The 25,192-nt window shown below is 44.3% G+C and overlaps 1 protein-coding gene and 1 long non-coding RNA gene across 2 annotated transcripts in view; one reads left to right on the forward strand and one right to left on the reverse strand.

Moving 5' to 3' along the window:
* Positions 1-15,373, reverse strand: part of PDCL2 (phosducin like 2) — a 52,176-nt gene extending 36,803 nt beyond the window's left edge. The window contains exons 1-3 of the mRNA XM_088478780.1: positions 15,353-15,373; positions 4,764-4,884; positions 2,766-2,856 (exon numbers count right to left, since the gene is read on the reverse strand). Of these exons, the coding sequence (XP_088334906.1) occupies positions 2,766-2,856; positions 4,764-4,884; positions 15,353-15,373 (233 nt within the window). The remainder of the gene's footprint in view (positions 1-2,765; positions 2,857-4,763; positions 4,885-15,352) is intronic.
* LOC148517344 (uncharacterized) overlaps positions 1-25,192 on the forward strand; it is a 121,806-nt gene that overhangs the window by 50,680 nt on the left and 45,934 nt on the right. The gene's annotated exons all lie outside the window — the stretch shown is intronic.

Raw genomic sequence — 25,192 nt, forward strand, 5'->3', positions numbered from 1 at the left:
AAAGCACTGGCAGATTGGGAGTGTCCTAGAAGCACCTTATATGCCCCGGCTGTCCAGGGATTGGCCGAGAGTATCATGATTGCAGCCTGCCTTCTGGTTGGTGTTTAGCTAACCAACTGATCCAGGCTGTCATGGCTGCGCCCATCTCTGATTTTGGAGAGAACTCAGGCGGGGAGCACACTGTGGACATGCAGAGAGAATGGCAAGCACTAAAGGACTGGAAACAATACATCTACATGATCTCTGCAGTTCAGGTCCAGCATGCCAGCTGGACTGCAAACTCTGGGCCTGATTCAGCAAGGAACGCAAATGTGCGCATGCACTCGGCCAATGGTTTTGCACAGCGCATGCGTATGCATCGTACTACGCATGCGCGAACCAGCCAGTACGATCAGGAAAGGGTACGCAGAGCAGACGCAGAATCTGCTAATGAATGCATACGCACGGCAATCGCAGAAGAATAAGCAGATGCCCAGCACTACATAATACCACCCACTTCCCTTACTTGCGTCCTCTATACCTGGCAAGACAGTGGAAACATCGGTAACATTGAAAACCATCGGACCCATACGCACAATAATGGTCCTGATCCTCCCGCAGACATAGCGAGACTTCCTGTGTGCAACTAGACCTCCGGCTGCGTCCGTCACAGCTCACAGCACCCCCCTCCCAGGCGTGCAGTGCAGCTTCGTGGCACTGCAAATAGTAATTTTATTTTATTCTTTTTCCTAAGGGGGCATAGCCACGCCTCCCACTATTAGGCCATGCCCCCATCAGTACCCGAGCCAATGGCAGCTCTTGGCGGGCATGGACAAGATAGCAAATGCGCACAATCAAGGATACAATGAGACAATAGTGGGATAATGCTACTGAGGGACAATGCACACAGAGACCCAAAACTATTGCACACTATAGTAGAATAGTCACAATGGAACTGAGAGGCCGTGACTACTACAATAACTGGAACAAGCTAGAGTCAGGACAGGCAGTGTAATGATAAATAATGTAATGATAAATATGTAAGGTTCAGGGCTGGCAGCAGGAAAGAGTGGTCATATAACTCTATAGGTGAGTGCACCCACATTATTCCTTTGCCATATTTGGCATTTCAACAGTGTGCAGCATTTGTACATCACCAGTGATTTGAGTTTTAATCATCCAAACCACTGGATAATTCATAATTTCTTTTAAAATACAGTAAATATTAATAATAAGAGGCACCGAGAAATCGAACATATGTGGTGCTAGCAAGTAACATTACGAGATACAGCCAATATCCCTGCAAAGGGAATGCCAGTGCTTAGAACACCGTTGCCAGAATCCCAACACTTGTCAGAATCCCGGCACCGGCATCCCAAAGGTAAGCAGTGGGGTTAGGCACTGGGGGGGGGGGGGGTAGGGTTAGGCACTAGGGGGGCAGGGTTAGGTTTAGGATTCGGGTAGGAGGAGGTTAGGTTTAGGCACTACGGGGGGAGGTTAAGTTTAGGGGTAGGAGGTTTGTTTTCTTGTCTGTCCGGTTATGCATTCAAACACCCCTGCACTAATTAGGGTGAAACCAATGCGAGGTGGTCCAGTTGGATCCTGGGCAGGTTTTAGGAGGGTTAAGGTCCCAGTCGGACCTCCCATTGGTGTATGCTGGGCAGAACTTTGTCTTCGGGGAGCATGTTCTGAGCCTTCCACTGGATGGATTTGGACGAAAACTTCACAGAGTGATAACATTGGATACCAGAAGACATACTAGGGGTTGAGGTCCCAGTCGGACCTCCCGTTGGTGTATGCTGGGCAGAACTTTGACCAGGGGAGCCTGTTCTGGGCCTTCTACTGGATAGATTTGAATGAAAACTTCAAAGAGGGGTGGCAATAGATCCGGGATTCCTGGCAATTGGTCTGGGATGCCTAACTTAATATCTTGAAGATTAGGTCCAGGTCGGATCTCCCGTTGGTGTAGACTGGGCAGAAATTTGACCCGGGGACCCTGTTCTGGGCCTTCCACTGGATGGATTTGGTTGAAAACTTCATAGAGGGGTGACAACTGGTCTGGGATGCCTAACTTAATAACTTGAAGATGTAAACCCAGGCAACGCCGGGTACTTCAGTTAGTATAAATATATATAATTATATATATATACGGTATATATATATATATATATATATATATGTATACTTTGTAATTGAACATGTAATTAAATAAAATACTTTTAATAAATAAAATTCATTATTTCCTGTAGTCGGGAAACCTACACAAGACCCATGATAACATATGACCTTCCTATAAATTACTTCTCTTTGATTTATTTTATTAATACAGTCAATGCTTACAAAAACCGCTGTGCATTTAAGCTCTTGTCGTTGCTAAATAAATTGGGAAATGATGTATTTTTTACTTTTCTTATGTGTAATAAATAAATAGGTAATTAATTGTAAAAAAAATATCTTGTATGAAAAAATATGCATTAGTATTTCAGGGAAAACAAACATAACCGTGATTGTCCTCATTTTCCAGCTTGTCTCAATTTGCTATGAATTGGGTAATACCAGCCTTTCTCCAGTAGGTGGCAATGTAGTAAAATATATCTTTATCTGGATATGGCAGACAATAAAATAATAATTTATTATAGTGCTGTTTTAAGGACATTGTGGAACAATTTAAGCAGTTAATTTTAAAACCAATACCCTTAATTCTGTAAACAGAAAAAATGAGCACTTTTCATTGTATGTTGTATTAGGTTGTTTTAAAACCATTACAGAGAAGCACATAAACTTACCTGTACATTTCTATTGCCTTTTCATCCTCTTCATGAAATGTGTCCTCTGCGTTCTTTAAACCAGCAAGGGTCATTTTTTCATATGGTTTTACTGAATATGTAAATATAAGAACATAGAAAAATCAGAATATATATAGAAAGGGTTAATGCCACTCCCATCACAGCTACACTTTTCAGACATTTATTAATCCACTTACTAGTTACTGTTAGAAGCAGACATTGGTCAGAAATCTGTCAACCGTTTTATTGGAATGGCAAACCCCCTCGGCTATCTTCGACCATCCTTAAAAAAACTATTTCAAAGGAAGGTATGGGACTCCTGAATTTTAAGCTCTACCTGGCTTCACACTTTTCCCAAATAGTTTCCTCCTACTCCCCCCATAGAACTTCCTCCTGGCTTGATATTGAAATCAGTTATATCAATTCTCCAGACCTATCCTGCCTGTGGGACCTACAAAAGAAATACCGTCCTCCTCCCTCTAACCTAACCTCCAACACTTAAATTCCTTTTAATCATATGGGTTTTGTACTCACTTAAATTTGCTATTACCACCTCTATATCTCATCTTACCCCCATATGGTGTAACCCCAATTTCCTCCCGGTTTTACATACGGCCCGCATAAAGTGGTGGATAACAGCGTCCCTTAAATTTCCTGCTGATTTTAGCTCACAGGGGCTCTTGCTTTCTCTTGCACACTTGCAGGGGCCCTCTTCCCAGGGCCTTATTAACAGGGGGGGCGAACAGGACGGTCGTCCCGGGGCCCCCACACATAAGGAAACCCACACCCACCAGGGGTTAAAGTGGGCCAGAACGGGAGACGGAACCAGTTCCGCCTCCTCCGGCCCACCTAACCCCAGCGCCGCAGGGAGGCTCCATTTGCCGGGCGCACGCTGAGATTTTGTTATCAGCTGGCACCTGGCTCCTTCCCCACAGCGGCAGCCGGAGGCTGGAGCTCACACCTGAGCTCCGGCTCCCGCGGTGTGCAGTACACTATGGGAGAGACGTCATGACGTTTTTCCCATAATTCCGAGGAGCAGCCAGCCGGACAGCCGCGGGAGCGGGGCTTAATGTAAGTATTGTGTTTTTTTTCACTACAGGGGGCATTGCTATCGGCGGCACTGCTACAGGAGGCATTACTACAGGGGGCACTACTACAGGGGCACTACTACTGGGGGCACTACTACAGGGGGCACTACTACAGAGGCACTACTGGGAAACTACTACAGGGGGCACTACTTCTGGGGGCATTACTACAGGGGCACTACTACAGGAAGTATTACTATTGGGGGCACTACTACAGGGGGCATCACTACTGGGCCATTACTATTGGGGCATAACTACTGGGGGCACTGAATAAGGGGCACCACTACTGGGGGAATTGCATAAGGGGCACTACTGCTGTGGGCATTGTATTAGGGACACTAGTACTGTGGGCATTATGTGTATTAGGGGCACTACTACTGTGGGCATTGTGTATAAGGGAAACTACTGTGGGCATTGTGTAAAAGGGGCACTGCTGTGTGTCATAACATGACTAAGGGACACTACTATGTGGTGTAATGTGAATCAGAGGCACTATGTGGGGTGTAATGTGGATAAGATTGCGCAACTGGTGAGTAATATTTCATGTGTTTGCCTATATGTTTTTTTTCCTCTGGGTGTATATTGTGTGTATTTTCTTCCGTGTTTGTCTGTGTTTTTTTTTTCATGTGGAGCCCATGGGCCCCATTTCACAATGAGATATAACTCCCTTTAGCACTCCTTTCAGTATTTAATAAACAGCACTAAGCTTAGCTAATCACTGTTTGTCAATGTACCGCTTACGAGCGATTCGATCTCCATTGCGCGTAACCCCATTTCGTCCATATTTAATAGGGGCCCCCACATGTTTGTTGCCCAGGGGCCCCCACAGGCCTTAGTCTGGCCCTACCCTCCTCAAACAAAAATGCAGGAGCTACCACTGTTTCTATAGATACTTATGTAGTGTCATACTCACAAGCTGCTTCCTTCTGTATTTTTAAAACCATTTCTTCAGTTTCATCTTTCTCTTCTTTCTTTGGTGGAATAATCCCAAAGTCTCGTAAAACATCATTCCAATCAGTATCTTCATTTGGATCCTATTTTAATAAGTATAACATATTGTATTTTACATAACATAAGCTATACCTGTCATGCTATACCTATGTTATAATTATATTAACACAAGTTAAGTTTTGAAAGCATCTAAAACAGTACCCTTTTCTCTATTTGTGTGTCATAAATTATATTTTATTCAAATTAGCTATTGATCTAGGCAGAACCTCCTGTGACTCTAATTTCGTTGGGTCATTCATCTTCCTGAAACAGTTTGAGGGTGATTTGCAGTCATAAGGTCCATCTTCACATTAGGGTTAGGCTGCGGAAGGGTAGTGTTAGGGTTAGGCACTGGGGGGGTGCATGTCTAAACAAACGCATGGCGATGATCCATCCTATGGTAGCATGTTACGGGAGTGTTGTGGGCGTGTTGCATACTCCAATGCTCAATCGTTCACATCTGCAGCTGCCATAGGGCTGGTGCAAATTTCTAAAGTTACAGCAGGCAGTATTACAGCATGTACAGATGCTGAAAGTCTGTATCTCATGCCTTGCGCCTTCATAGACATGGATGTACACCAGGGAAGGACTTTGTAGGTCGTTGTGCCGTTAATTAACACCAGTAAAACCCACCTGCAAAATGCTTCAGGAAATTATTGATGTTCTAACGCAGAGGTTCTCAAACTCGGTCCTCAGGTCATGTTTTGCAGGTAACCTTGCAGGTGCACAGGTGTTGTAATTACTCACTGACACATTTTAAAAGATCCACAGGTGGAGCTAATTATTTAATCTATGATTCTGTGAGGAGACCTGGAAAATGTGCACTGTTTGGGGTCCTGAGGACCGAGTTTGAGAACCTGTGTTCTAATGAATTGTTTAAACTCCAAGTCATGAGTAATTGTCAAAGGCTTTGTTTTCATAATAGAAGTTGATTTAAAGGTGACAATGGCCCTCATTCAGAGCCGTACGCTCTGAGCAGAGCGCACGCTCTGAATGAGGGCCGGGCTCCATTTTCATGGAGTGTCCTCCTGGACGCTCGTATAGCTGTGGGTCACCACCCACAGGCTATACGAGCGTGCATTGTGATGGTCGCGATGGTCGAGACCATCGTGACCATCGAATTTGCGAGCCGGAGCCTGCGGTTGAGGTTTTCAACTGCAAGCTCCGGAGTGATTTTGGCTCTATCAGAGCCAAAATCACTCCCACTGACATCACTAGTGATGTCAGTGGGCCGGCTTCTGACGGGAGGCGTTCCCGTGGGAACGCCCCCGTCAGGGAGGCACGCCCCGGCACGCCCACCAAAGGGGGCGTGCTGTCAATCAACATTGACAGCACGCCCCCTTTGATCGGACACAACGAGCGAAGGACTTTCCTTCGCTCGTCGCGTCTGGCGCATGCGCACGACGGAGCTCCCTCCGTCGTGCGCATGCTCAGTCCATAACATCGACCCACTTGCGAGCGGACAGCCGCTCGCGAGTGGGTCTGAATCAGGCCCAATGTTTCTGCATACATAGCAGAGTTGAGATATTTATCTGAACACTGTCAGTTTGTTGATGCGTCTCTCAGATACAATAAGAGAGAGGCTGGTGTGTGGTTTGAACAGTGAAAGAATAATAAAAAAAAGATTATCATCTGAATCTGAGGTAACATTAGACTGCAGTGTCTATTTCATTTTGAGTGGGTATGGAAACTAAGGATGACTGAATTACAACAAAAGGGGCTTAACTATGTGAGACACAATAGGGCTTATGTAATAGGTTGCGAGCTGCAGCCGCTGCGGATAACTCTGCGTGTCTTCCCGTATTTTTAAAGTGGCAATCGTTTCAAAGGCAAAACCAGCTTGATTGCCGCTTTAAAAATACGAGAAGACTCGCAGGAATTCCCATAGCAGCTGCAGCTCACAACATATTACATAAGCTCCCATATCTTTTAAACAAAGAATTGTATTGCTTTTGATGTGGACAGACCTCACATAACATCAGCTGCTGTTGTTTTAAAGATAAAGAATGCAGAAAATGTAATAATAAATTTACATATTGAAAAAATATGGCGGTCAAGAAGATTATATAGTAAAGTAATTAAACAGCAAAGTCACTGTGAATTAATAAACCTGCACAGATACACAAGGTGATAGAAAACGAGCCTGACTCAACTGGCAGTCAAGAAATGGCTTCTCTTGTCTTGAACTGCACAGTATAACAGCAGCATTCTGCCAAGTAATATGGATCACCTCCTAAGTGGCTGGAGTTTGGTTTAAAATAAAACAGCAAAAAAAATTATTTGCGGAAATTCAATTACAAAAAAACTCTGCATTGTTGAAGACATATACTGGGAAAAAAACTCTCTCCCAGGATAAATTGAAGTTGATGTGAAATAATAAGACAAAATGTAATATATGTATTATAAAACGGACTGACATTACTTCCCGTGAGTGGCTAAGGAACATTCAAGTTGACTGGGAGTCTATTAAAAAGTATTCCAGAGATTCTTGAGAAGTAATGGCAAAAAGCATTTCAATGTAGCTCCATACCACCCTGTCACCAGCACATTAGTTAAAAGATTTGTGGAGATGTTCAAGAAGGCTATTAAGGTAATAGGTCACTAACAAATTACTGTACAACACAAAATCGACAAATTCTTATTTGATTATTCATGTATATTAAGTTCTGAACATGCTACTACAGACTATTCTCAATCATATTCTTCAATATGTTTCTTAAACTTTGGAAGTGGCTTCTAAGTTACTGACATAATCTCTTTGCATGTTAATTATGTGATTATTTTAACAGTTTTTAATACCATGTGAGGGTTTATAACTTTATATATGTATAATGATATATATTTTTTTGTATAATCAATGTTTATTTGCAGTCCCAAATGAACATAAGTAATTAAAGCATCTTCCAATACAGACACGAAGTGAGTGTAAGTTTGGCATATCTGCTAACAAAACCCCCCCACAAGAATATGACATGGGAGGGGGAAAGGGAGTGAATGAGGGAGACAGGGAGAGAACACAGGGGAAGGCAACTTAAAGGGGAGAGGGGGAAAATGGAAGGTCGGATGGGAATAGGTCTATAGTAATAATAAATATTAGATCTGGGATCAGCAATGGAGAGTGAAAATGGTATAATAGGTCCACCATAGACTATCCTATCCCTACAACCAAGCCTGGTACTCAGCGGAATCTTTGTATTCCAGCTAGGCAATCTATGTAAGAACGAATTTCGGATATATATCCTGGCTAGAAAGTGTAAGATCTTCCATATCCATATTGAGTCTTTGAAATCAAACATACTGTATATCGGAGGTGGGTGCGGGGCTTTTCAGAAAACCGGGATTACAGCTTTCACTGCATTGATAGAAAAGGACACCGCGCTAAAAGCAATAATGAATTCATTGTATAAAAACTATGCAAGAGACCTGCGTGCAAATTAATAATACAATTTATTGTAAAAATATCACATTAAAATACTAGGAAATGTCCACTGTATTTAAGTCTATATTTAAAACAGTCAAACCACATATCCAATTGGTGCCAATGCACATTGGGCCTGATTCAGAGCCGCTCGCAAGCGGCCGCTCGTTCGCTCCGAGCGATGTTTGCCCAACTGCGCATGTGTACGAATCGTTATACGCATGCACGAACCAGTCAGTGCGGTCGAAATTCATGTGCTCGCAAAATAGCGAATGCCTGATAATTTGAGTGACAGAATGAGGCGTATGTGGGTGGTAACAGGGGAAGGTGCTTGAAAACGGGGAGTGGAGATCCGAACACAGGCGTGCTTAAAGGTCAAAACGGGCGTTTTATGGGTGTGCATAATTAAAACAGCAGCGTCACTGACCACGTCACTGGGTTATTTTATAGCCAGAACTGCTCGCAAAATTGTGGTAGCAAAAACCAACCACAAGAATAGCGAGCAGTTCATACCCTGGTCGATGTACTCGATTAATCTAATAAATAGCGGACATGACGTAGGATGCGAGCGGCCAGGGGGCGTAGTTTCCCAAAAAACGACCGCAAGTTTTGTTCGCTCGTTCAGACCTAGAGGAACAGACCGCAAAGAGCGAACGGTTCATTTGAATAGCCACCCCTATTTTCTGGACGAGCGAGCGCTAATTGCGTCCGGCTCTGAATCAGGCCCATAGATGGTAATTACCAGCAAATCCATGAGTATTGCAAAGGGTCTTGTAAATTGAAGTTAGCAAATGGTCTTTCATCTAAAAAACAGAAACCTTTGATATCCAAGCAGGTCAATTCCTGGATTGTTTTAAACATAGGGATACCCTAAAGATTTATTAAAACATGCTCTAGATATGTTAGATCAAGGGATAGATCTTCTCTACTTATGAAAACAATGACATGTTACGACATCTAGATTTGATCGTGGGAGAGATGTGGCTTTCATATCTAAATATAATAATTCCTCCATATTCCCCCAAAAAACAATAGTGGTTAATAAAACAAACAGATCCCTTAAGAATATATTAGCACCAGGTCTGTAGAAATCAGAAGACTCTCCCGTTGTGGGATGTACAGATTGGTTATCAATGAAACCAAAGGGTTTTTCTAAATGTGGGAAATTACAGTGTACTACTTGCTATCATACTCTGAATATAACAAAGGGGGCGCAATCCAATTAGGTGCAAATGGCGAGTAGCAAGTTTGTTTCTCGCACACTTTGCAGTGAAGCGCGCTCCCGAGAATTCTCCAATCCAATTAAAAATGCCTATTCGCGCTACTCGCAGCGGAGGGGTGTGAACTGACAGCCAAATGAGATTTGCGAGAAATGCATGAAAATGTGGGGAGACCATTCTGGATCCCCCAAAATGCATAGGCAAACGCAGGGGGGGGGGGGTTCCGTCTGCATGGAAACCCCCCTCCCCAACACACACCATGGCCACAATAGAAATAGTAATATAATAGAATGTTATTAGTGCTGCATGTTCTTCTCATTATAACAAATGAAATGATTAGCACCACCTGTGGATCTTTTAAAATGTGTCAGCCAGTAATAAATATATCTGTGCACCAACTAGGAGATGTGGAAAACATGCACTGTTAGGGGTGCACTGCTATAAACCATCAATAGGGTTAATAATTAACACTGCATAATAATACACTATCCAGTACATAAGGAGACCGATATGTACATATATGTCCAGGGCAGTGCTAGGTTCTTCTGCCACTCCCCCAGACTCCCAGACTTGCTCCAATGCTTAGGAATGGTGCCCACATCTGAAATAAAACATTCTGCTCAGACAGGATGGACCTACTGCTGCATCTAGTGGCTTACTGTGATCACTGGTCCTGTATATGCTGGAATTATGCAACACAATATACTTTGTATGTAACATATAAAAGCTGGATAAGTGGTAATTATATCCTCTTCATGGACTGGCCACACTCACTCTAAAATCAAGCATTTGGAAACCCCCCTCTAGAAATCCTGCGTTTGCCACTAAAATGGATAATTTCGTTAGCAGGACCGTATAGAAGGCTGTTTGTGGGCATTAGGAAGGTACTGTAGGTTTTTAAATGGTGTCAAATAGCTGATTTATGGGGGTTTTTTAGATGCAAGAAAATGATAAAAAAACAAACTTTTTTTGTTTAATCTCAAACTAATTAAACGCAAAAAAAGAGGGATGCCATACAAAGAGGTAAGCTTGTTGTAACCAGGTAACTATGGGGGTGAGGGGGTGATAACATTCAATGCAATCAATTTATAATAAATTAATTAGATAATAGGGCGAACCTCTGAAATTCTGCATAGAGAAAGGGGGGGAGATATAGTGGGGTTGGTGATAAGAGCCAGGAGGTCATCAGGATAAAGTGCAAGTTTATGTACAGTGAGCCCAGCCTAAACCCCACTTATACCAGGGTTCATTCGAATCACTCTAGCTCAGGCCTCCATACACAGTATGAATACCAGTGGGGAGAGGGGGCAACCTTGTCTGGTGCTGTTTGAGATGGAAAAGGAGGAAGAAAGAGGCCCATTCACTCTGACTCTGGCATTTGGATGTCGATAAAGGGATAATATTTTGGAAAGACAGGTAGGACCCATGTCCAGGTGCTGTAGTATCCCAAACATTAACTGACAGTCCACCTGATCAAATGCTTTCTCAACCTCTGTGGGCAACACTATTGTGGTAGTAGAAGATTTAGAAGCGAGACCTATAATGTTAATAACCTTGGTGGTGTTGTCCCATTCCTCACAACCCAGATCAATCCTCACCTGATCCTGATGAATGACTTCCGCTATACAGTAAATGCTTTGAAGCACGAGGTGATAATTTTTGCCAACAATTTAACGTCAATATTTAACAAAGATATTGGGCGGCAACTAGAGCACTGTGTGGGATCCTTACCCTGTTTGAGGATGACCGTCACATGCGCCTCCAGAGATTGATGGGACCATGGACAAGTGTCAGAGATTTGATTCATGGCCTGTAATATGAGTGGGCCAATTTGTCACTAAAAGCTAATAATAAGCAATGCTAAAGCCACCTTGCCTTGGGCTCTTACCCAATGGGGACGTCATGATGGCAGTTTCTAACACAGTCAGAGTGAACTCTCCTACAACGTTGGAAAGTCTACCGACTTTAAGTACTCATTTATTTGTCGATCTCTTTGAGTCTCAGCAGTATCGGCCCTATCGGAATTCTAATGATACAATTTGGTATAATAATCATGAATAATGTTGGCTCTGTCTTCTGAAGCGAGCCTGAACTATCCTTAAGATTGGGAAAAAAGGATGACGCTCATTGACAAAGTATATCAGCCTATAGTTTTCCTGGTTTGTTACCAACCTGAAAAACAATTATATTTACATTTGTGTAGAGCCAGTTTGGTCTTGTCAAGAATAAGCTTACAAAGTGCCTGTCTATTCGCCACCAACTTGCATAGCTAGGGACAATAACCGTGTATGATGGGCCTCGAGTAAAGCTCATTTGTCAAGGAGAGCCTGTGTTTGTGCAATATTTTACTTCTTGGCAATGGATCCCAATTGAATGAATTTTTCCCTGATAAAACATTAATGCACTTCCCACAATGTAACTCTAGAGATGTCAGGAGTGTCTTTGAGTGCAATATAGTCAGCTAAGTAGGATTCTATTTGTTATTTATAAACCGAGTCTTCCTGAATAGACTCGTTCAACCACCAAGACCACTGTCTAGGCGAGGTATGTGGGACAAGAAGTGTAGAAGAATTAGGGGTATGATCTGACCAAGTCATTGGTGCAATAGCAGAGTCATGTAAAAGGTTCAAGTGTTTGTGACCTAGAAAGAAATAGTCTATGCGGGAGTATGTTTGATGTAAAAAAGAGAAAAAGGTATAGTCATGGTCAAATGGAATGTTACGATTCCCACACGATTATGGGATCGCTATGAAGACTAGTGGAGTGTTGCTGCAGAGAGATGGTGTTAGCAGCGGCATATACAATGGCCCGTTAAATGTCTTGAGACTAATGGCAGAAATGACCAGGACTGTAGTTAATAGCAGGATTACAAGACAAGACTGATAAGGACAAGATGGGCAAGACTGGACAAAAGAGCTGAAATGCAACTTAAGTCATTACTAGAGAACTGAGGTGCAACTAGAGACTGGACTTGAAGACAGATGAACGGAATGCTTGAACACTGGAGTTGAATTGAATGCTTGAACACTGCAGTTGAAGTGAATGCTTGAACACTGGAGTTGAAGTGAATGCTTGAACACTGGAGTTTAAGTGAATGCTTGAATACAGCAGTTGAAGTGAATGTTTGAAAACAGGAGTTGAAGTGAATGCTTGAATACAGGAGTAGGAGCGAATGCTTGAATACAGGAGTTGTAGTGGATGCTTGGAACACTGGAGCTGAAGTGAGACACGGCAAGTACACTGACTGGAAGCAACGTGGATGAGAACACTGCAAACTTAGCTTTGGTGAACATAAACAGACACGGTAGATGATCAGTGGATATGCAGGCTGTTATGTGGCCTAGTAGGCTGAGATGCAGGAACTATATGGCAAATGGGAGCACCCAGATACAGCAAGAATGCAGGCTGGATGACACACAGGCAAATCCAAGTCAGACAGACAGGCACTGGATACTGGAACAGTAGAACTAGGTTAGTACTCAGACTTCTGAGCACAGAACAAACATACTCTGGACGTCAGATAATATAACCGGCATGGAGTGCAAGGCTGGCTGAAACTTAAAGGAAGCAGGGTCCAATCAGAACCAATTCCTGGAGACAGCCCTTCCTGATCAAAGGCATGTGTGCACCTGAGCTCTGCACCCAGATAGCTAGTAATTATTGAAGCACATGATACAAACACACAGACAGACATGAATGACCGGCTATGATCTAAGCACAGACAAGACAGGATTTCCAGGTACCTGCAAAAAGCCAGAACAAGGACATGACATGATGCAGTATCCCAGTAACAACTATGACTAGGAACTGCCACCAAGATGATTTGCTAACCGCAAATCCTAACATGGGTGTTGTAAGCGCCACTTGTCGATCAGCTGGTGGAGATGAAACAGATGTCGCACCTGATGCTGGCTACTAAAAGAGAATCGAGGCGTGCTGTTGTAGGAAACTGATGTTGTTTTGGTGAATATATATCCTCTTTAGGAAATTAGATTACTCTGTGCATTGTAATTTATACATATAATTATATAGATGGTTGTTAGTGAGTGTTGTTGATTATACTGTTTAGAATTGCAAAATGTATTTGAACAAACTCAGGGCCTGATTCACTACCAATTGCAATAACGATTACGCACACAGTTCAACTGCGATAGTATGCTAATCCATTGCGATCGCTATGCCGTCGCAGCATAACATAAGGACGGCCACTTTACCTTAAACACATCCGTAATGTGTAGCAAGACTGCAAAACCATCGGTACAATAGAGTACATCTCAGCCTCACGCACACTTGCACAAGCTCCGACCTTACTCAGGAATTGCTAACTTCATCACACGCTATGAGGCTTCGTAAGTCATCGCAGTAGATAATTTATGCATGCTCCTGCAATGGTGTTCAACTTCAAACACACTGGCACGCCTGCTTTTCTCCGACCCCCTCCGTCACCTCCCACAAATGGCACTTCCTGTCAATCAGTCTGCGATGGGTTTGCGTAGTCACTGTCGCAGTCCTGATCGCAGTGGTCGGTTCGTGCATGTGCACTGTGACGCATGTGCACTACGCAACAATTGGTCTATTACATGCGTAATCACAGTTGCGATCGGTAGTGAATCAGGCCCTCAGTTTGCTGGTGCAGAAATGCCTATTCAACAAGCTGTAACTCCAGAGACTCTAGTTGTTACACCAATCCATCTTCAATTGTACTTGAGGGAGTATAAGAGGCTTCAAAACTGTAAATATGTTTATAAATGGACTACTTTATAGTTCTGCCGGAGTAGACTTTAGGAGTGTGTCCTAGGATTGTATTGATAGCATGTGCCTGATGCCGCGTACAGACTAGACAATAAAAATTAACAATATGAACGATAACGATATCGTTTAACGATATTTCGTTCATATCGTATATTGTGGATGGTCCGAACGACCAATGATGTGCGCTCCCACGGGTCGTTAACGATATCCCCAGTTGGCTGTAAATGCAGCCCAATCTGGGGATATCGTGAGCGATGCCATGCTGCTCTCCCTCCCCTCCCCCCGTCGTTCACCGTTGGTCGGCATCGGCAAGTGTGCATACACTTGCCGATGCCGGCACCCCCGCCGGGCCTGTCGATGTCGCTGCATACAACCATCGACTAGTGTGAATACACTTGCCGATGCCGGCACCCCCGTCAGGCCCGCCGCTGTCGATGTCGCTGCATACACACATCATCTAGTATGTATGCAGCTCAACTGTCATATTGGTTTTATGTCCAACTGCTCAGAAGTAAGTTGTTCAGCTGCTGCAGTTCCCCAAATTCTCAAGTGGGAATGGGAATATATATTAGGCCATTCAAAACCCACTGTGCATGCAGTTAAAGAATAGCTTCCAAAACTACTCCTGATGTAGGGATGTGCCCAGCTATTTTGCTGCCTGTGGAAGAACTTGGAAAGATACCACACCTCAGTCATACCTCCTCCCAACATTCAAAAGTGAAAAATGGAGCCAAAATAAGCCCCACCTCAGTCTGCCCAAGCTCTTCCCCTGATCCATCCAAACTCCGCCCAACCAGGATCACATTTTCAGAAGGTCACAGCCATTTTATGATCAGCCTCATCGTGAGGCCCATAAATCAGGATAATCCTGCCAAATCGGAACAATCAGGAGGTATGCTCTCTTACCTTACAAGTTAAGCAGAAATATTTGCATATGTATAGTGTACACTAAAGAATACAAGTAGTATCACTTTCATCATTTTTAGATGATGAAACAAGCAATAACTGCGAATGCAGACTTTTACAACAAGATAAAGGCCATTTTAGATTTAATCCAGATTTTTTTCTTGCCCTCCAAACCTCATGCCTTATCTGCCTACATCCAATACTCAAATAGTTCACCTTTTCAATCACCACATTCATAGTCTTCAATCAGAGTTGTTCTGTTTAATGGTGCATACACACGGTCAGATCTGTCAGATGAACGATTTTATCAACGATTTGAACGATTTTATCAACAATTTGAACGATTGAACGATTTCAGACGTATTAAAATGAATGAAAGCATCAAAATCTGACTGCAAACACAGACGATGTCAGATATCGTTATCTGACATACGGGAACGCGCATCGTTCATCGTTGCAGGCCCACATATCAGATTTTCTTTCAGATATGAACGTTTGAACCATTTTTCAAATCGTTCATAGCTGACAACAAATCTGACCGTGTGTATGCACCATAACTCTGTGTACTGGTACATGCTCTATCAAGGTTTACAATGTTTACATGTTCTGAACTAACACGTTTGGCTTTTGAACATATTAGTGGTGATCTTTCACTTATATTCAATTCCTGGAGCGTGAGTGTACAAGAGGGTACGTACATTATGTGGTTTAAAGGACAAATTGTGATGAAATGTGTCATGACATTTTTCTGATGCCTTCAGATCCAAGATGTTTTTTGCTTGAATGTGTTCTGGAGCCAAACTGCGGCATAGGAACAATGTATACACCATGGTGTAAAGCCGTGATGCACATACTGTAAAAGCCTTAAGAGCATTCATATTGTGACAACCAGTGCTATGATTAAAGCTGCATACACACACAACGATTTTTTTTAATGATTATCGTTAAACGATATCGTTTAATGATAATCGTTTGCAAAAATCGTTCACTTTCTGAGTCAAACGATGAACGATTATCGTTCATGCGCGTTCACGTTTGTAGTTTGTCGTTTGTAGTTTGTAGTTCAGTCAGACTTGTCAACTCAACGATTTTCATTAAGGGAATATGCAAAAATCGTTTGTAGTTCATAAAAATCGTTCATGGCATTTAGTAAATGAACAACTTTAGTAAACGATTTTAGTTAATTTTTTCAAGGGAAAAAATAGTTTACTAAAATCGTTCATTAAAAAAATCGTTGTGTGTGTATGCAGCTTTAGACCTCACTAAGTCACACTGGCTTTAATAAATAATAGTAAACACAGGACATGTCAGTCACAGATTATTTGACCGTGTTCAGCGTATCTATCTGTGCTTTGAAATGATCAATGTTTTCATATTATTTTCACATTTAGGTTCCAATCCTCATATAAAATAAATCTTCTTCCCAAGGTGCAGGGGTTAGATCTTTTCTAAGTTTCTAGATAAGCACATTTTATTACTTGCTTTAATTGAATTCGGTTTGAGAATTATTTGATATGTGTTGACTCTTGTGTTACTGTTTTATTACTGAAAATGAAATGAAATACTTTATTCTTAGTTTGATTTGCAGAATATCACAATTGAAAAGTTGCAAAACTAATGACTCAAGTATTTTCTTTTCGTGAGTTAGTAGTGAAGAAGTGTTTAATGCCAAATGTCTGGTGATGTTATCCTTTTGTGTTTTTATGTTAATATTAATTGCTCAGGGTTGGACTGGCCCACAAGGATACAGGGAAAATCCCCTGTGGGCCCCATTGCTTGAGGGCCCCACCCCTTCCTCTAATATCAAGTTCCAGACTGTGCACTAAAATTATACATTGTTACTTTATTAGATGGACAGTTACATGGTCTTTAATGGCTGACTAAGCCTCTGTAGGGGCTGGTTACACCCCCTGTGTAAATGGCCACACTCCTTAAGCATGGGCCCCTACCACTGCATTCCCCTGGTGGGCCCTTCATGCCCCAGTCCGACACTGTAATTACTAGTACACAGTGCTACAATATAGACTTTGCTCTCTCCTGCAGAGCTTACAATTTGCCTGGAGATGTAACTTAAGCGGATAGCAGCAGTAGTTACTTTGTATATGTTTTCATACAATGATAGGAATGAGTTAATTATATAAACCTCAGTTTTGGAAATCACAGGACATACATATTGGGGCTGACACAAAATTTCACATAAAGCAGGGGCCAGCACAAGCCTAATTTTTTTGGTTAGCGAGTACAGATTTTAGCGCCTCTTCGTGGAATAAACAATATTAAACACAGATAAAGTTAAATCACTATGGGACCTATTTATCAAGGGAGTGTTTCATTAAATTATGCAGAAATCTCCTGCAAAAGGCTAACTATTGGTACATATCGCAGTCCCCACTTAACATGTTGCTATAACGCATACTGCTTCGCCTCTTTATCGAGGCGAAGCAGGCAGCACTACTGATGAGACGTATGAACATCTCATCGGCCGGAGAGGGGGAGCATTAACTCCCCCCTCCGGCGCTACCCGCTAGAGACCACACTACATCAGTCTAGTGCTTATGCACTGTGTGTCAGTCCTGGCCGGCTCCACTGAGCATGCGCGGAATCTCGCAAGTATGGCGAGATCCCCGCGTGCAGCCTAGAGCCGGGGAATGGGTATGAAATACCGCCGGCCGCATGGATCGATTCCCGTCAGCGGCAGCCCGACAGGAGCAGAGTGCGACGCAGCGGAAGCCCGACAGTGCTGGAAATCCCGATCGTGGATAGGTAAGTATCCACTAACCTAACCCCCCTAACCCTAAACCCTCCTAACCCTAACTTCCCCCCAAGTGCCTAACCCTAATCCCCCCTCTAAGTGCCTAACCCTAACCACCCCCTTCCCCGCTACCTAAACCTAAGTCCCCCGGGGGCTGCCTAACCCTAAGTCCCCCCCGGGGGTGCCTATCCCTAACCCTCCCTCCCCCTAGCCTAACCCTAACCCTCCCGGGGGGGTGCCTAACCCTAAGTCGCCCCCGGGAGCCCTAAACCTAACCCTCCCCCCCCCGCGGCTGTCCGCTCGCGGCGCCCGGCATCACTACGATCGTGATGCCGGGCGTCGGTCTCCCAGCGTCGGGGAAATGCGGGCGTCTACATCTAGACGCCCGGCATTTCACCCTTGCCGGGATAAGACAGTCGGGAAGCTGGCTGCCGGTATATAGGCAGTCGGCTTCCCGATTTCTTCCCGGAGCCGGCAGCCCCCGCAGCAGGGACAGCGCTGTCCCTGCTGTGGACATAGGGCAGCGCCAGGCTGTAGCTGTTGATAGCGACAGCTACAGTGGGCCGAATGGTCAGGCGATCTGACCGTTCATACATGGCCCAGGCTATCGGTGCTGCTATCTTTAGCCAGAAGCGCCGATAATGACAGGGGCCCGTAGCGCCTTTGTCATTTACCGCCCAACCTCCCATACATCGGGGAGAAGCACTGATACCGCTTCTGAGCTTAATACATCTCCCCACAGCTTTAATGGGCGGCCAGGTGATGGACGCGATGGTCGCAACCATCGGGCTTGCGACGAGATCCTTGTGGTAGGGTCTCGTCTGCCGCAAGCCCCAGTGAGCTTCCGGCTCTAATAGAGCCGTAAGCTCACTGCTGACATCATGTGTGATGTCAGTAGGGCCGCCCACAAATGGCAGGCGTTCCTTCAGGAACGCCTCCGTTTGTCCAGCCAGCCCATCCACCCCGCCTACAAAACAGGGCGAGCTGTCGATCAACATCGACAGCTGCCCCGTTTGTAGCGAGCCCCGGAGCGAGATCATTTCTTGCTTTGGGGCTTGCGCACTCCGCGCGTGCGCAATGCACAACCTGCGAGCGCATAGCACTTGCGAGCGGGTCTGAATCAGGCCCACAGCCTGAAGGTAATTTTATACAGTATTTTTTATCATTTGTGCCTAAGACAAATTTTGTGTACATTGAACCATCAAACGTCAAAGGTTTCATTATCTTAGTCATGCCAAATATCTTCCATATTTCGTAATATTCCGTATTTCGGGATATTCGGATATGGGAAACTCAACCTGTATATATATATCTTTAATATATTTAATATCTGCTAGGTCTCTGGAAGTAGTTTACTGTAGGTGTACAATTGCCTGCAGTTTGTTTATATGTATTGATCCTATGGACTATACAAAACTGCTTTATCCTTAGCCTGTGACTTTCCAGGGAGCAATTAAGTCTGAACTTCGGTGCATGACTTCAACAATGCGATGAGCAGTAGTTCTGTGAGTGTTTGGCCATCACTCCTGACACGTCTCTCCCCATGATGTGCCTGGATTTCAATTTTTTTTTTCCAAAATTATATTTTTATTAAAACTCCACAGTATAGCAAGATACATTCAAATTAAAAAGTATCTAACAATTGCATATAACCAAATAATATAAGATATAATTGAATCAGAACTAAATCCTAATCCCATAATAAGATTAATTTAAGAGGATGTAGTTATGGGACCGGCTGCCGTGATGCTGCTGGTCTAAATCCCGACGGGGGAAACCCAACAAGGGGACTTAAGATTGGCGTCGAAATACGGATGCCTATCTTAATTCTGACGGCCGAACACAGAAGGACGCCAGCCCGAACGAGGTAAATTATAATTTGGTGCCCCCCCCCCCCCCGTCACAGGTGCTGATATTGTAATGAAGCATTTCGCATGCAGATACACCCACAGTTGCACACAGAATACAGGCATGCTGCATATCATTTTATTCAGCAGAAGCTGCTTGTGCTAACTATTCGCATTGCTGTGCAAATAAGATGCATTTGAAGGGAAATATTTGCACGAAAAGATGTTCAGCGCTACAAAGTCACTCTGCGCTCACACGTTATGTGTAACGCGTTTTGTAGCGCAAGGAGAATAGATGTATGGGGACACATCTGTATGCTTTAGTCACAGATAAGATAGTGACCTGTATGGTGCAATTAGTATGAGGGGGCACCGGGACTGCTGCATGGGTCTGAGGCTAGGGCTGCTGCCAGGGAGGAGTGAGACGGAGAGTGGTGGGTGAGGGGGCGCTGGACTTGTCATACTGACATAAGAAGCTGCTGAGGAGCAGTGACACCAATGAGTAGGGACAGGCTATAGATAGACAGAGATGGCAGCTGATGGTATGTCACAGAGCTCTCCACTAGTGTATCATGGTGGCTTCTCAGGTGCTCGAAAGAGGTGCCATGTATTGGGCGGCCATGACTGTACACTCTGGGTACATAGTTATAGCCCTGTGGGGTGAATATATTGTGGGCAATGGAGGAGGTGCCCCTTTAGTGATGGTGCCCGCGGCAGGTGCCTCCATTGTCTCCCATAGTTCTTCCCCTGGAATGTACAGGAATCAAAATATTTAAGAAGGTAAATTCTTAGGAATGGTAATGCACAGAAATGTAAATACATTGGTATGGTAATTTATTGGGATGGGAAGGCAAATACATGAAAATATGAATGGAAATTGATGGAATGGGAAAACATGGGAATTGGAATGTAAATACATTTGAATAGGAATAAATGGGTGTCACGATCTGTTGCAGTACCACACTCTTACCAGTGGTGCTGCTCTTCCCTGTGGTGCCCGTTCAGCATATTCCAGTTTATTTAGTCTCATATCCTTCTATGATTCTGCAAGCCAGTCTTGATTATGGGCTGTACTTGTGACTGTCTGATAAATACCTGCTCTACATCGCTTCCAGGGACGTATATATTATGGGTGCGGGGTATGCGGGGCACACAGGCCCCTGGGTCCAAGGGGCCCACACCACACACCCTGCACCCAAATCTTAAATACTCACCTCTCTGGAGTCCCACGTTGGTGATGTCAGTGCTGGAAAAAATTGCCTGGAAAATGACCGCCACAGCGATTTTCTCTGCATTTGTGCATGTACAGTAAGGAAATCACTGGGAAAATGGTACGGGAGCCTGCATGCACAGTAGACTGGGCACAGACTAGTGCCCAGAGTCTACATTTGTGGTGCTGCGCTCAGTGAGCTGCCGCTGGAGAGAGGAGGGGGCTCCTGGTAGACACTGCACATGGGCGCCCTCCTCTCTAAATACGCCCCTGTGTGCTTCCTTTGCTTGATTATGTCAGAACCTCTCTGCCTGTTGACCATGTTAGAATTTCTATGCTAGTTCTCTGTGTCTGGAATTCAGTGTCAGATTACCAGGTTATTCTGCCTCAGCTCAAGTCTGGTCTACTGCAAACAGTTCTGTTTCTCATCTCCAGTTTCCAATACTACTTCTAGCATTCCTGCTGGTTCTGAGTTCTGTTCCCTACATTGCTATTTCAGTCAGGTTATCCTGATACACCATATCCAGCTTCTTCAGTTATTACCTGTAATCTTCACTATCTGTGTACAAGCTACAGTCTGCCATCAGTGTGCTGATATTACTGTATTATGTTATTAGTGATTCTGCTATTTCTGTACTTTGTTAAATTAGCAATTCAAGACCTGCTACAATGATTTACCTGTGTCATCGCATTTTACAATAGTGCCTCTAACCCTGCTCAGCGTTTTCAGGCTGAATTTACTAAGTGCTTCTGAACCTGCTGTGTCTTCAACCTGGTACAGTACATTCTGTTATTACTTGAAGGACTCTAAGCTAACCCACATTGCCGGTGCAGTCTGTTCATTTGAAGATTCCTGCATTCTGCTGTTTGAGCTAAGACTTTGTTTAAACCAGCATTACAAAGTGTCCTGTTTTTGCCTGCAGCACATCCCATGTGCATTTCCAAGTGTCTTCGGTCTGCGGTCAATTCAGCAGTAAACTCAGTCTTTCCTAGATTAATTAATTATTGACCTTTGTTTGAGCCTATGAGCGGTATCCAATTAACCCCGAATATTGTTAGGGCGCTAACTGACCCCCGCAATCGGTGAAAAACGGGATTTTTCGTCAATTATCCCCGATATTCGCCAATGTTTTTTTACACCCTATCCTAGTATATCGGTTGAAATAATAGGATAGTTATCCCGAAAACACATAGCTCGCGGACTTATGTGATTTCGCCTTTTTTTCAGGTGGAAAAACGGCAGTTATCGTGGATTCTTTTTCGGGACACACCAGGTCCCGAAAAAAAAAATCTTATAAGTGCCGGCGTCAGGCCGACTTCGGGGCTAATTGGATAGCCCCAACAAAGGTAATTAGCCGCGTTAATTTACCGTGGCTAATTGGATAGCCCCTATGTCTCCTGCCTGTTATACCCTGCACTGTACCCTGTGTGTGTGAACAAATCTGATCCGCTTCACCTCTACATTTCTGATACTCTCATTGCTCTGCGCACACACAGGGGAATACATGTGAATGGGAATACATGGGAATCTTTTTGTTATGTTAGGCATACAGATGGCCTTCTTAAAGGTTCCGACAATGGGACCTCTGCTAACTTTAAAGGCTGGTCTTGTCCCCAGCCTTGTTTGCAACGTCTTCATGACTAGCTGTGGATACTTATAGATTAAACTTTTAAATGTGCAAACTCTTGTTTTTTATTGGTACCAGGACATTTGGAGGATTTATGGCCTGATTCAGAATCGGCTGTGCAATACTGTCCAACAAAATGTAAATGCAGCAGGAGGTGTCTTGACGAAACAGACACCTACTTGCTGCACCTACTGTAAGAGATCCGAGTGCAGCATCTGTAGGCCAGGCTATGTAAGCTGAAGCTTACCTCAGCCTGGCTGGTGCCCGTTTACTAGCAAGGCCTGGACATCTGCATTTACCGACGCAGACCCTGGCCTCGTCCCTCCCTAAAAAATTAGGGCGGCACCCCCATTTCGGGAACGGTGGCCAGGAACGCACCCGCTCCGCCCCCCCCCAAATCTGCAGCCTGTCAATCAGGCTGCGGCTTGGAGACACTGCAAGCGGACTCGCAGATGGAGGGCGGCCCATGTGCAGTACACATCCTGTGCATATGCAGTCCTCTAACAAACCATTGGGTTAATGTACAGCTCTAAATCAGGCACTTTGTCTGTACTGTTTTATTAAATAATTTAATTATGATTGACACATTGTTCATGACAACATGATGTAACATACATGCCTACCCTCCCAGTTTTCGCGGGAGGCTCCCGATATTTACTTCCTAGTGAAGTGGGCACATTGGGGAGAATTTCTTTGGCAATCGCGGGTCCCCCGTGTAGGGGGCGGGGCTTAATGACGAGATTCTCCATGTATCGCGTCATTTAGCCTCGCCCCCTATTTAAATTTAAGTCAATTGCGGCAATTTACCACAAAGGGGGTGGGGCTTAATGACGTGAACCACCAGGCCCTGCCCCCGTCACAACCCACCTGCTTCTCCTCCCCAGGCTTCTCCCAGGGAGGAGAAGCTAAATTTTAGGCAAGTATGTGATGTAATAGTAGACCATATTTACCTACTTTTGAAAAAGCATTTCAGGCAGATTGTGAAAGTAACACCTGAGCGCGGCGCTAAAGTTGACGTGTACTGCTACATCTGAGAGGCGTGTCATATAGTTGATTTACAACCAAATGTAAACGAGCCCCAAAGCAGTAAGATTTACATGTTGATGAAAACACACCGATACTTTTTAGAAAATGCATGTAGCCATAGGGATCACTGGGCCTGATTCAGACCCGGTCGCAAGCGCTGAGCGCTCGCAACCGGGTCGATGGTGGCCCAGAGCGCATGCGCACGACGGAGCCGGCTCCATGCACGAGACCCGGATAGCGACGGGCAATCCCTCGCTCGGGGTCTCGTACCAAAGGGGGCATGCTGTCGATGTTGAGTGATAGCACGCCCCCTTTGGTGGTCGGGCAGGGGGAGTGGCTGCCCAAATGGAGGCGTTCCCATGTGAACGCCTCCGTTTGGGGGCTGCCTCACTGACATCACGAGTGTTCGGCTCTGTTAGAGCCGAAATCTCTCTGGGGCTTGCGGCAACGAGACCCTACTACAAGGGTCTCGTCGCAAGCCCGACCATCTTCCTGGCCGCTTGCTATAGCTGTGGTTGGTCACCTACTGCTATGAGAGCGGCCAGAAGGCCGTTCTAAAAAAAGAAATAGCCCGGCCCTGATTCAGAGCGAGCGCTCTGTCAGAGCGTCCGGCTCTGAATCAGGGACTCTGTGCCTTATACCCAATGCAGGGAAATTATACTAATGATCCCATTTGAATTTATATATCTGTTTTTTATTTTATATAACAGCTTCATAATAATGGGGTAAGGTGAAATCAGGGAGATTACTAGTGAGACAGGGAGATTGCTACTATTTCAGGGAGCCTCCCCGACAATGAGGGAGAGTTGGCAAATATGTAGTAGGCCTCATTACTATAGTACTGATGCAATAATTTCTAGTGTTTGTTTTTTTATATTTAGATCAAATATTCTTAACCTTTTTAGCTCAGGACCTAAATTACACATACCTAAACTTTCACATAATTTAGAATAATAGGGGCATATAAAGAGAGGAGGGGGCCTGTGTGCAGTCTCCGTCCGGGGCCCCTTCCTCTCTGCCTGGCGTCCAACAGCGCCCTGAGCGCAGCAGTCTCTTGGCACTAGAGTAGACTCTCTAGTGGCATGCACAGATCACCGGGGAAATGGTGCAGCAGCCATTTTCCCGGTGATATCCCTGCTGCATCTGCGCAAAACAACAGTAAAATGGGGTGTGCGGTGTGGGCCCCCCTGGACCTAGGGGCCCGTGTGCACCACATCCTGCACCCATTATAGATAGGCCCCTGACAGCAGCCACTTGGCTGTAAATTGCATGCATGGTCCGAAACTCAACATATACCAAATTCAGCTTTTATAATATGTGCAGTGGGATTATGATCATATATGAATAAGTATGGCTTCATCATCCTACTGCACTAATTGTGCCCTCTTGGTTCCAGAATTTCAGCCTGAGTAACACAGATTGATTGAATTTGCATTTTGATACACATATACAGTATGCACATGTATGACTAAGTCTGACATAGGTAAGGCAGAGCTCTGTACGCAGTCACCTTTGGGAAGGTAGTGTATTTTACATGGCCAGATACCAATTCTGTATATAATTAAAAAAAAAAAATAATAATATATATATATA

Source organism: Taudactylus pleione, unplaced genomic scaffold (assembly GCF_031769625.1).
Source record: "Taudactylus pleione unplaced genomic scaffold, aTauple2 ptg000218l, whole genome shotgun sequence".
NCBI lineage: Eukaryota > Metazoa > Chordata > Amphibia > Anura > Myobatrachidae > Taudactylus > Taudactylus pleione.